At 39.3% G+C, this 14,317-nt stretch overlaps 1 gene segment (V, D, J or C); it reads left to right on the top strand.

The window, feature by feature from the left end:
* Positions 1 to 590: 590 nt before the first annotated feature.
* On the top strand, positions 591 to 1,328 carry LOC126495650 (Ig heavy chain V region 914-like). The segment is given in 2 exon segments: positions 591 to 714; positions 814 to 1,328. Coding segments are annotated over 2 exon segments (561 nt in total).
* The last annotated feature ends 12,989 nt before the right edge of the window (positions 1,329 to 14,317 follow it).

Raw genomic sequence — 14,317 nt, 5'->3', positions numbered from 1 at the left:
ATTTCAGAATGCAAAAGATTAAGTGCTGAAAATATAAAGATATCTCCATAGCAATCACTGATAGGAAGAAAGACAAACACAAGGAAGGTCTCATTTGCAAACTTCCAGTGATCATAGGACAGAATTTCTCAGAACTGAGGAAAAATAAATAAAAGTCTCAAGTGTTACTTTCACAGAAAAGGAGTTTTTCTTAGAGACAGGTGTCACCCTACCAAATTCCACCTCAGGAAGAAGTCATGTCCATCAGAGACAAAAGGAAAGACAGAGATAATACCTAGAAACACAGCAGTGTGGAGATTTTCAATTTCACATTGATCCTAAAGAGACATGACAGTGTGGAAACCCAACATTTTCTTTGCATATGGTGAAAAGGGAACTAAATACAGTGAAGTGAATCCCTAAAAGGAAAATGTTTACACAGAGCTACGTTAATGCTTCAATTTTGTAAGTGTCATCAGTGTGTATGATGACTTATATCTGTGCAGAGGACTGCCTTCTGCCAAGGACCAACTACACAGCCTGCTATAGCAGGAAGATATGCAAATAAGTATTCTTTCTGCCCATAAAAACTAGGCCTACCCTGACACTGTAGCTCTGGAAAAGAAGACCAGCCCTGGATTGCCAAATCCTCCCAGTCAGGGTTCAGCGCTGAACACAGGCCACTCACCATGGACTTAGGGCTTATACTGGTTTTCTCTGTCTTTATTTTAAAAGGTAATTCACAAAGATGAGATTCTGTGTGTTGTGTGTACATGAGAAAGAGAAAAAATGTCTTCTGTGTCTGTTTTCTAATCAGAATTCTTTGTGTTTCAGGTGTCCAATGTGAGGTGCAGTTGCTGGAGTCTGGAGGAGACTTAGTGCAGCCTGGAAAGTCTCTAAAACTCTCCTGTGCAGCCTCTGGATTCACCTTCAGTAGTTATGCAATGGGCTGGGTCCGCCAGGCTTCTGGAAAGGGTTTGGAGTGGGTCACAACCATTAGTAGTGGTGGTAGCACCTACTATAACGACGCTGTGAAGGGCCGGTTCACAATCTCCAGAGACAATGCCAAGAACACTCTGTACCTGGAAATGAACAGTCTGAAGTCTGAGGACACAGCCATGTATTACTGTGCAAGAGACACCGTGAGTAAATGCTACTGTGAGCTCAGACAAAAACACTGCTGTGGGGAACACAGAACCAGCAGGGGGCGCAGAAAGCATTTAGAAATCAGGGTCACAGAAGAGCCTGCTCAGAAGAATGGAAGACTGGACTTCTCTGTGTTTGCACTGCCTCTCCATATCACACTTAGTGATTTTCTCTACATGTTTAATATTAATGTAATAATGTAGTAATCCTTGAATGTTCAAATGTTTTTTTTTCCAATTTCTTTTTTCTGTTGGGTTGTGTGTGTTTATTTATTATAGTGCTTCTCCTTGTTTCCCTTTAACTCTGTCTACCTGTCTCTCTCAATGTCTCTCTCTCTCTCTCTCACTCTCATTTCTCTCTCTCTCTCTCTCTCTCTCTCTCTCTCTCTCTCTCTCTCTCTCTCACACACACACACACACACACACACTCTTTCTAACTACTTTCCATTTCTGTGTGTGTGTTTGTGTGCTGATACATGATGCTCGACAGAACCTGTCTTCACTTTACAGTCTGTGACACACACTGTTACTCATATGTGCAGACTGCTCTCATTTTTACTTTTTAATTCAGTTGTGTGATTTGAACATGAATAGTGAGAATCCAGCACATGCTGTGGTTCAGCTACACAGTAGTCTTGAAAGGGACATGGAGTCCAGACTCAGATAGGGGTCACCAGCTGAGGGAAAAGTTTCCCTCTACTTCTCCTTGTCCTCTTCATTCTGTTTTCTTGGTTTGGTTTGATTTATCCTCAATACCCCAGCATTCTTGAGATCCATGCTCAGTAAATTGATCCTTTACAGAATCAGTTATAAGTGCTGGGCATCAAGGAAGAAGAATTTGCTGTTCCTAGTGTATTTGTTAGTAGTGCATAAAAGCAGGCTTCAAAAATTATTTTCAGTAGAATAATGTGATGTTTTAAAAGATTGATCTAGACTTGAAGCTCTGTGGTAAAATGTGTTTGGACCGTGTGAAATGTGTTAAGTTTAAGAACCAAACTCTCTTAAAAATAGGAATTAAGCACTTAGACAAATATGAATTCTTACTTATAGAGACTTAAATGAGCCATTCTCATTGCTGGAGAGGGAATGGAAGTCCTCAGAATAGGAAATACAATTGTAAAGTTGTGGAGAAGAAACAAGTCTACAGGAGATCATCTCTTGACTTCCATAGCAAGCAGTTCATCCAAGGTCTGCAACATCCATGACACAGTTTTAAATAACTATGAACTGTGAATCCAATGCAGGCTAATGGCAATCTTTGGATGGGTTGAAAACCTAACTGTCTAGACTGTGTGTGCATTGTGTATGGTTTGCACATGATCTGAAGGCAAGAGTTGAAATTGTGTGTTTATTGGTTCATTTCTACCTTATTTTTGAGACAGGATCTCACAGTACACCTGGAGCACAAATATGCAGATAGATTCCTGGGATGGCAAGTTTTAGAGAACCTCCAGTTACAACCCCCTCCAGTGCTGGGAATATAGAATAAACCATCACACCCAGCTTCTAAGCTAAGTGTTGTGGACCAAGCTAAGATACTAATACTGGAAGGCAGGCATCTTACCCCTGAGCCAACTGTTGAGCCCTAGATACTATTATTATACATTGATAAGAGAATTGTAATATGTAAAAGCAAATACATGTATTGTAAAATACTTTTTTAAAAGAGACAATGAATTGGCAATTATGGATTTTTTAAACTATTAACTGTCTATATGAAAATGAATGACTTAGTCCTCATAAATAACCCTTAAATATTACCATTATGGAATTCTGGAAATGGAGAAATGGGTAGGATCAGCAAAAGAAGAGATAATATAAATAATTATCAGAATATATTATATTGAAAGTTTTTCAAGGTAATAAATTCTTTAATTATCAACAACAGTGCATTTGATAGTAGGGCATGGTGAAGTACAGTCTTAATACATTCAATAGAGAGACAGAAGCAAAATAATCTCTCATACCTTGGTCTATATGGACAGTCCCCATAACCTAGATAGATGACCCTGTCAAAAATGAAAAAAGTCATCCCTTCTAACAGTGAATGTGAGAGTGTTTCTGACTGTGGGTGTGAAGGATTGGTATGGGACTGTATCCGGATGTGGGAATCTCATTCTCTTTGTGTATCTCTGTCTGTGTGTGTTAGAATGTGTGGCTTAGGTTGCAGAGAGTTGAAAATGACTGATGAAACATTTAAGAATAAAGATCCACCTCTCAAGTAGAAGATCATTGTAAATAATATATGACTTTACCATCAACTCATTCCTTTTGCAAATGACTTTTGCTTAGTGAATTCCTTCTAGACCAATTCACAGAAACAGAAACGCAGAAATTAAGTGAGTACAGAATACAGACGCAAACTATCTCTGCAGTAGACAATTTCAAAAATATGAGAACAATAAGTTGACCTATACCAATTTTCCAAATGTAGCATCAGAAATATGTCTTTATTTCTCTGATATTCCTTCCCTAATTTTTGTAACCTCAATGAGAATATCAGACAAACCCAAGATGAGACAAACTAATCATGTCTGAAAAATATTCTTTTAACTTACTGAACGTATCGAATAAGGAGAATACAGCACTCATAGTGTTTGTTCCCCATCAGTATTTGCAAGGATGACTGTCTCACCTATGTTAAGTTCTAGCTCCCCCACTGCCACTCACAGTAAATATAATGTGCACAAAAAAAATTGAGGGACATAAAATGTGGGATTCCAATAAAGGAAGTGGTGGATGTTCTTTGGGATCTGACAGGGCAGGTTGGTTACAGCTCCTGATTTCTCTTCCCTGGTGATATATATTACTAAGGCATTGGACAAAGTTCTTCAGTCTTTTGTCCTCTATGGTAATCCTAAGCCCACGGCAAGCAGTTCCCACTGTTCAAATATACCCTGCTTCCATATCTTGTCATCACATAGGTTTCTCTGTCTTTTTATTACTCAGATAACATAATCCTTAAGCCTGGCTGGACGGTAATTCTTTTCATAAGGTGTTATGAACTGCTGCTTCTCATCCATTGACAATGAAATAATCATAAAACCTGGGTTCTTATGTGTTACAACCTGAGGACAGAGAAAGAGAAATATAAAAATACCAAAAGAAAAAAAAAAAGAATGATGTAAATAAAGATGTTCAAGGACAAGTTCCCAGGTATGGTGTCACTAATTAGAAAGGTAAATAGTCTGAGCCTAATAAGATCAGATCCAAGTCAGTCACTTGTGTTTTTTTCCCAATGAACACATGAGATCACACATACTAAATGTTAATAATCGCAAGTTATCTTATAGATGAGGGATAAGAATAAGATGCCTCTACTGACACCAAAATAAATAAATAAATTCTAAGTTTTCATAAGTATGGTTGCTGATCACTATGAACCCTAATTCCATTCTAAATCCAATTTATGAATTTTCAGATACATTCAAATACATTGAGTAAGTTATACACTGTTCTACCCTCATTGATTGAATGTGAACTCGCCGTCCATTTCCATCTTTTCATGGCAGATCGGCACAGTGTGACTCAAAATATTTCTTCTTTGTCAGGGATTGGAAAACCAGCCAGAACCAGGAAAGTGTTCCTGAGTATCCATTGCTATTTCTACTAAGAAGCAGAAAACAAATGTGAGTCACCTGAAGGCGAAATGGGAACTTCCTGTGCTTCCCTTTACACTCTCAGGAACCTCTCCCAATTCAAAGAAACCATGGGATTCAAATTAGAGCTAATAAGGAAACCAGGCAGGGTCAAAGACCCAAGAACCCTGATGGCCTTCACTCTCACCTTCATCCTCACAAAATATGTTCACATCAGACACAGGTATGGAACTGATAATAAAATGTATGTGAATCTCTGTCATTGAGACTGTGAGACCAATGCAGCCAGTGTCACTCACTGATCTTCAGTTAGCTGCAGGCAGTCCCTAATCTACTCAACAGATAGCATGTCTTTTGTTTTCTTCTTTAATACTTTTTGCTAATGTTACTCATATATTTCCTTAATTTAATGGACCTAGGGAAATTTCTTTTATCTTGCTCATCTATTTTTTTCCCTGTAAGCTCCTTCTTATGGCTTATTTATACTGCTTCTCAGCAAACATGATGTATAGGCCCTTATATAACATCTGAGACATATTCTTTATCTGCAACTCTGGTCTGCTCATGCTTGGATTCTACAGGAACCTGGAATAACTAATGATTCCTCACTGTATGCTGGGGTCCTATTGACACTGTCACTGAGAAAGAATACATAAGCATTGGAAACCAGAGTATGTTATTTTTCAGTGAAAGTATAATGACACCCAGGAACTGATCAAGGCAAGCTCAGATTGTCTTGAACTTTTCTCACCTTGATGATGTCATAACTTAGCCTGGGTGCTCTGGTGTTCTGTGAGCTCTGGAAAAATGGCAGGACAGGAGCTGTGTATTGATAAGTTCAGCCATTAGGCAAAGCATTTGAAAGTTCCATACAGGCGACAAGACTCCTCCCACAAGCAATTGCATCTTCTCTGCACTGCCCTTCCAGCATCAGTTCCATATAATTCTGTGAGGACTTTGTCCTGACCAACAGAAAGCCAAGACTTCTGTCATGGCTATGACAGCTCACAGTCACATCAGGGCTAGTCAATAACTGGAAAATGGTGCATCCAGGATGATGCTTGAGACTGGTGACTGTTGAGATTGCCTATTATTTCCAACAGACCTTGGTTAACTCTTTCTAAAACCTTTGTTAATGGATTTGTTCAGAGAACTAAACACCACAGGTCTTATACTTCCTCTTCCTATATAAATAAAAAGTAGATGTGGATCCTCAGAGGGAGAGACTGAGGGAACTGAGAGCATAGGGTGGAAGACAGCTACTCCAAGGTAAATAAAAAGTGAAGTCAACTATTACTAAATAACCGTGTTTGCAAAGAGAGTTCAATAACCTGGCTGAATTCTCCATGAGGCGTATGTTCCCATTACAGAACCCATCTTTCTTTTCTTTTCTGTTGCCCCTGAGCTCAATTGTTGGTAAACACAGTGCTAGAATGTGTTGATCCTTCCTGAGATGTTCATCTCAGGCCCTAGATTCCTAGATAGAGGAATCATCCACATAGTTTTATATCACAAAAGAATATGATGTATATGTTTACCTAAATGAAGAGTCCAAGACTTTAATTTGCTGGTTTACAAATCTGTTAGTGATTAGCTATATTCTGAAAATTCCCTTCCACTTGGATGTCTTCTGTGCACCTACGGTTATACATCCAAGGACAGATATGTGTATGTGATGAAGGAGATTTCTGATGTGGCTACACTCTGAGATCACGTGCCCCAAAACTAGACCATAGGGTTCTACATGTTCTGAGAACACCAGGTTCAAGATAGTCTTAGCCAACTATGTGTGGATATAATAAATTTAAGACATGGCATAAAAAATTTCATCCTGATATTTCTCAAGGGGGCAATTTGAAATGCCCAAACTATGGGAAGGAAGCCTGTGGCTTCCCTCAATTTCCAGAGAAGAGTTAGATAAAACACTGCTCTATGACTCAGGTTTTCCTCTGAAGAAAATTAATATTAGGGTGTTTTCAATAATTATAAACATGATTATCTGATAACCAGTCTTCCTTGCTGAACTGCAAACACGTGACTCTGTTTTCTAGGAGACATAATGGTATAAATGAGCTTTAGGATGTTTAAGTGTTGAATATTTACAGGACACAACAACATTAAGGGTAGATTTTCTTTTTTATTTATTTTTTAAATAAAACAATTATCTTTTATCATTTTACATACCAGTCCCAGTTCCTACTCCCATCCCATCTCTCATTTCCCCCAACTACACTCTACCACACCTTGTATCTACTCCTCAGAGAAGGTAAGGTACATTGCTTTGGGAAAGGTCCAAGCCTCCCTTCTATATCTAGACTGAGCAGAGTATCCATTTGAAGAGAATGGGTTAACAAAAACCCAGGAAAAACAGTCAGGATAAATCCCGGTACCACTGTCAGTGGCCCTTCAGTCTCTTTCAACCATACAACTGTCGCCCACATTCAGTGTGTCTAGTTTGGACCTATGCTGTTTCCTTCCTTCTCTGGCTGAAGATTGTGAAATTCCATTAGCTCAGATAAACTGTTTCAGTGGGTGTTTCCATCATGGTCTTGATCTCTTTGCTCATATTCTCACTCCTCCCACTCTTCTACTGAACTTGGGGATCTCAGCCCATTGATTCACTGCAGGTTTCTTTCCCTGTCTCCATCAGTTGTTGGATGAAGGTTCTATGTTGACATTTAAGATGTTCATCAGTCTGATTATAGTACAAGGCCAGTTTAGGCACCCTCTTCCCTATTGCTTAGTTTCTTTTTTTTTGATTTTTTAATTGTAAATTCTTTTTTTTTATTTATTTGTTTATTTATTAAAGATTTCTGTCTCTTCCCCACTGCCGCCTCCCCTTTCCCTCCCCCTCCCCCAATCAAGTCCCCCTCCCTCGTCAGCCCAAAGAGCAGTCAGGTTTCCCTGCCCTGTGGGAAGTCCAAGGGCCACCCACCTCCATCCAGGTCTAGTAAAGTGAGCATCCACGAAACTGCCTAGGCTCCCACGAAACCAATAGGTGCAGTAGGATCAAAAACCCATTGCCATTGTTCTTGAGGTCTCAGTAGTCCTCATTGTCCACTCTATAATTCAGGTTCTTAGAGAAGCTAAATAAGAAGGAGAACCCAAAGAAAATCATATAGGCTTCCTCCTGAATATTAACCTTCATCAGGCGATGAAGGGAGACAGAGACAGAAACCCACAATGGAGCACCGGACTGAAATCTCAAGGTCCAAATCAGAAGCAGAAGGAGAGAGAGCACAAGCAAGGAACTCAGGACCGCGAGGGGTGCACCCATACACTGAGACAAGGGGGATGTTCTATCGGGAACTCACCAAGGCCAACTGGCCTGGGTCTGAAAAAGCCCGGGTTAAAACCGGTCTAGCTGAACATAGTGGACAATGAGGACTACTGAGACCTCAAGAACAATGGCAATGGGTTATTGCTTAGTTTTTTAGCTGGGGTCATCCTTGTGGATTCTTGAGAATTTTTTGAGTGTCAGGTTTCTTGCTAGCCCCATAATGGCTCCCTCAATCAAAATACCCCTTTCCTTGTTCTCATCTTTGTCCCTCCTCTATCTCAGATAGCCTATTCCCTCACGTTCACCTTCCAGTTTCCTCTCTCTGTTTCTTTTCTCTTTCTACCATCTCTTCTCCCCAAACCAATGCTCCCAATTTTGTCAGTCAGTCTTGTCTATTTGTTTTCTTTCCAGGAAGATCTATGTATGCTTTCCTTAGAGTTCACCTTGTTACTTAGCTTGTCCAGGATTATGAACTATAGGCATATTATCCTTTGAATTACAGCTACTATCCACTTCAACCTACCTCAGGACATAGAAATAACACTCTTGGGCATACACTCAATAATGCTTAATAATACTACAAGGATATTTGTTCAACTATGTTCACAGCAGCATTATCTATAATATCCATAACCTTGAAGCAACATAGTAGCCCCTCAACTGAAGAATGGATAAAGAAAATGTGGTTCATCTACACAATGAAGACTATTAAGCAGTCAAAAACAATGGCTTCTTGAAATTTTCATGCACAAATGGATGAAACTAGAAAAAGAGCATGCTGAGTGAGGTAACCCAGACCAAAAAAGATGACCATGGTATGTACTCACTCACAAGTGGATACAGGGTAGGTTTACTTGAATTCTGTCATGGCTACAATGACCACCATGAATGTCAGTTTCTCCCTGAGCATAGCCTCTTTTTGAGCCTAGGTCAAGAGGACATAAATAGCAAGTAAATGCAAACAAGATCTAATACTGCTCAGGAAAACCAACCCACTCCTCACACTGCAGCTCTGGAAAAGGAGCCCAGGCTAGGATTTTCATCTCTGTTCATAGATAATAAACACTGAACACATACCATTCACCATAAAACTGAGAATGAACTGGGTTTTTCTTGTTTCTCCTTTACTGGGCATTTTAAGACAAAGAAGAGATGCTGAGTTTGTAAGTGTACATGAGTAAGATGGAAGGTAGACATGTGAAACAGCTTCCTTCAATGTTTGCAGATGTCCTGTGGAAGGAGGAGCTAGTGGAGTCTGGAGGATGATACTTACAGCCTGGGGCAACCATGTAACTCCCCTGTGTGCCATCTAGGTTCACCTTCAGTGATTACTATGTACACTCGGTCTGCCATGCTCCAGGGTCAGGACCAGAGTAGATCTCATACATATATGGCTGATGTCTCAATAAAATATACAAGTTCTGTCAAGGACCAATTGACCATCTCTGGAGACAAGAACACTCTGTACCTCATAATGGATAGTCTGAAAGTCTATGATGAACCAAGAATTTCTTTGTCAAAATGCACATTGAGGAGAATAAGTATAAACCTAGACACAGGTTCTGTGTAAGGTGTCCTCATGAACAGAAAGGAGCAGAGAGAAAGTAGGAAGGTTAAAGTCAATCTGAGCAAAAGCAGAAGGACATAAAGGGATAGACTCCATATGTTTTAACTGCCTCTGTAAATCACCCAGAAAAAAAAATCTCTCTCCATGTGTGGTGAGTAGACATATTTGAATAGGTCATATATAAAACTGTATTTTCAACTGTGATGTGTGTATTTAAATACAGGTGTACTCTGAACCAAATGAGATGGAGGCCAGACTCTGCACTGGGTACCAGAATCAGATGTGAAACAATTTAGGATCTAAAGAGTGGGCGTCCCTAAACTCAGGACAGAGTCTCATTTGGGTTTTATGGTTGAATCAGTATAGAATTCTAGATAAATAGAAATGTTGGACATGGTCAATGATCCATGAATCCAGGAAAGCTTTAAAATCAGCATAGTCCTCACATAATATGCACACATCAAAACAAACCCTGAACATGTTGTTTAGCTTGTCATAACTTGTGTGGAAAGTCATTGATCCTCAGAAGGCTCCAGCATGGAGACTAGGAGAACAATACAGCTGGTGACAGCAGTTGAGCCTCAGGTATTTGTCCTACTCACCATGTAAGGCATCTTTCTGCCTCACCTCCCATTCAAAGATCACTCTCTTGATTGGTGGATCACTCTGTTGATTGGAATTTGCAGAATCTTCTGTGATGCTAGGAGCTGCCATGTGTGGGAAACATTTCTCTTTTCATGATTTCTTTTATATATTTATTTGTATGCTTTTTCAATACAGAACAATGAATTCACTAGCACAAAAGAATTTGCCTTTTAATATACATTCATTCTTTCCTATAGGTTTTCTCTTGCACACACATTCACTTTATATCTGTTCTGATGAGGATGGGCTATATGGTCTCTACATAAAAATTATAGGCACAATTACTTAATCTAATCATTAAAATTATTTTTTTAAATATGATGTTTATTATACATGTTTTTGCTGAAGGAAATGAATTTTCTCAAAGCAAAATATATTTAGTTTATATATGTATCCCTTGAAAAAAAGATATGAAAAGAAGGAATGCAATAAGAGAGAGAGAGAGAGAGAGAGAGAGAGAGAGAGAGAGAGAGAGAGAGCCTTGCTAGCTTCATTTGAGAAAGCCACAGAAAAGAGAGGAAGAAGTTGGAGATTCTCTGAGTATCCAAATAAAGATTGACAACCTCGAGTGAAAAGTAAAGCATGGACCCATGACTGCCCTAATACTGAAAATAAGTGACTGCTGAATACTCACCCCAAAATATGTATATTATGTATGCTCTGAAGAATAAGATAGGTAGCAAGAGACTGCTCGAGGAATTTGATAGCCTTGGATGCTGTCTTTTAGATAAAATGTAGCCATTACATTTATGCACATATAGCAGAACCAACTTGCAACATGTAGCAAGAAACAAGGGAACTGAAGAAAGTGATGGAAGAAAGGATGTGTGAGAGAGTGAGAGGGATGAGGGGAGAGGAAATGAGGAAGGAAAAGTTTAGCAAGAAGGCAGGGAAGGAGGGAAGGAACAAACAAAAAGCAAAGACATGAGGGTTGGAGTGGACAGAAAAGAACATCAGAAGTGAGTAGCAGAATAAAGAGGGAAGTAGGAATGATTGATTCATAGATTAGCTTAAATGAGTTTTATTCTCTCTAAATCTACATAAAATTTCTTCTTCTGCAACAAATTCCATGTTCCTGTTTCAAATGAAATATTTTCCAATTCTTTCCTCAATGATATAAAATAATTTGAATCATTCCATGTTCCTAAAATAGAGGGTTGCCTACAGGCCAATATGGTGGCAGCATTTTCTTCTAACTGAGGTTTGCAGTTCCTAGATAATCATGAATTTTTTCTACAATGATAAATTCTAACCACATGCAAACATAACATATTGTGCTGTCATTGTAACAGGAGCCATTAACTGAACACCTATGAATCCAGGAGACATGAGTGAATAAATGACTGGACAAACTCAAGTATAAGGATGCAGCTATCAAATAGAAGATAATTGTGAGAAATGTGCAGCTTTACCCTAAAAGCATTCTGTTGAAGGCTTTTTCCTTAGTGTTCCCTTCTAGAGAGGTTCATGTAGAAGGAATCTCTTGAAGCATGAGAGAACAAAATGTGGACATAAACTCGCTCTGATATAACAAAAGAAAAAATTCCTGAATAAGAGGTCACATACTAGTACTCCAAAATGGTATGACAAATATGCAATTGTTCTTGTGATCTTTTCCAAGATAGTAAAAGCTCATTGAAAAATCAGACAAAGAAAAATGAGACACACTGAGCCTAATGTCTGAACAAGGTTGACAAAGCACTTATGGGGTGGGTGCCCTTCAGAGCTGGCACAGGATGGCAGGCTCCCCAGCACTGCCACTCACAATGCAGAATATGCTCAGAGGAATAAGGGACACCACATATGGGGTATTCAGTGTGAAAGAACTGGTAGATATTCCCGGGGATTTCCTGAACAAATTGTTTTGAGCTATTCTCTGCCATTCCCTGATGATTTATATTACCAAGGCACAGAGAAAAGCCCTAAATCCCTTTTCTCTATGGTGATCTTCACCACAAGACAAACAGTTTCTATTGTTCAAGCACGTCCTGCTCTCCACTTCTTGTCATCACTTAGGGTTCGCTGTATTTTTATTGCTTCAGGTAACATAACCTTCAAGACTGGTTGCATGTAACTGCTTTTTACAAGGTGTCATGAAGAGCTGCCTTTCCATTTCCATCCCTCACCAAAACAACAATCATATTTAGGAACTTGCTTTTGCAATGTGTTTCAAGTGATAAGAAGACAAGGAAGTAAATTAAAAAGCACATAGTATCAGAGACACAGAAAAACAAAAAATAAGAACTAAGTAATACCCAGGTGTGGTGTCCCTGAGACCACTTATGTGCATGAAAATCAATCCCTTGAATCTCCTCTCATATAAAAAAAAATAAATAACATGTACTAAATGTTTGTGAGTAGTGTCCTCACAAGTTGGATTTTCTAGGTGAATGATACAAAAAATCAACTGCAATGACAACAGAAAGGATATTAAGTAGTTCCTTAATCCTGATTTCACATCATGAAGAGGTTGAAGTGCATCTTATGACTAAATTACATTTAACCACTCTGCTGGGATTTACAGGGACATTCACTGAGGATGTGGTATCCTCTGTTATCTGCAAAGCATAAATGTGGAGTCACTTAAAGTTTTCCATCCAAGGTCTGCACAGTGTGAATCATACAATTTCCTATTTATATGCAAGTGGAAATCCACTGTCAGAAAAAAATGTTACTCATTTTCTAACACCAGGTCCTCTAAGAAACACAAGGGCAATTCTAAGAAACCTAAGGAAAATGTGTAAACCTTGCCCTGTGGGTTTTTTTTCCTCTCAGGAACCTCCCACAATGCAAAGCAGATCTCATGCTCAGGCTGTAATTCCAGGCTTGGATGAGAAGCCCCATCTCCTTCTCAGTAAGGCCTCCAGTAGGGCATGGTTGTCCTGGTGCTGCAACTCTGCATGGTGCCCTTTTTAAGCTGTAAGTGTTTCAGGGTTTCAGGAGAGGGACCCAGGCATGTCATCTGGGGGATTACTGTACCATGATTATTGTACCTGTTCCCAGGTTCCCTGTCCCAGGCACAGAAGAAGGGGTAAGCACCAGGTCTAGTACAGTCCTCACAGACCCAGTTCCTGTGAAGACAGAGTGAAATGTCTGTGTATTCTCATTAACAAGTTATGGTGTAAGTTGGGTCTGTCAACCCCCAGGAAAGTGTCTGAAGTGGATGTGAAGAATCTGGAGTGGTGGAAACACAAATTATAATTCTGATCTCAAATCCCAAGTCAACATCAGTTGAGACACCTCCTGTTTCATGAATTCTAATTGTTCTTAATGATAAAAGTCCTGAGTCAGCTACCAGGGAAAAACCTGAAGCATCAGAAAAGCAGAGTATTCAGCCACTAGAGAGTTCTCCCCTCTACAATTGCTCAGACCAAATGGGGAAGATTCTTTCTCTACAAAGTCTCTGACTAAATGTTATCTCTCCAAAACCTCAGACTGCCTCTCAGAGTGAATCATCAGACTGCATCAGAGTTCTTGTTTCTCCTCTATAATATTCCTCTCTCTGCACATCCATGTCACTCCTGTGTCTGTTTCTCTGGTGCTAAAATTAAAGGCATATAATCTTGGGTGCTGGTATCAACTTAGTGTGATACCTTTTTCTAATTTGCACAGATTAATCTCTTGTAGCCCAGAATAGGTTTGTACTCACAGAGATCCGTCCACCTCTATTTTCCTAGTTCTCAGATTAAATGTTTGTGCCACCATTGCCTAGCCTCTGTGGCTAACAAATGTCTTAGCTCTGCACTCTGATCCACAGGATACCGGTTAGATCATAAACAAAATATCATACCACATCCAAGAGCTTTTGTTTTCATAAAACTGAACAATCTTCAAACTTCAGACATGTATTACTGTGCCAGAGGAACACTGAGAGACCTCCAGTGTGAGCTTGGACAGAAACCTCTCTCCTCAGACCAGCATGCAATGTGGAGAATGAACAGGTACTACCAGAAACAATGGTCATCTGGAATATGCAGCATTTGCAACTATTTGATGTCAAACCTTTATTTTTTGCCTTTTACACAAGGTAATCCTCTAGAGTACACTTGACTTGTCCTATCCTATTAATCTTGTTTTTTTAATTATACACTAATAAACTGTG

This window comes from Alexandromys fortis, unplaced genomic scaffold, assembly GCF_014885135.2.
Source record: "Alexandromys fortis isolate MF-2015 unplaced genomic scaffold, M_Fortis_MF-2015_v1.1 scaffold_547, whole genome shotgun sequence".
Taxonomy (NCBI): Eukaryota; Metazoa; Chordata; class Mammalia; order Rodentia; family Cricetidae; genus Alexandromys; species Alexandromys fortis.
Note: the sequence above shows the minus strand (reverse complement) of the source record. Positions and strands in the feature narration are given on the sequence as shown.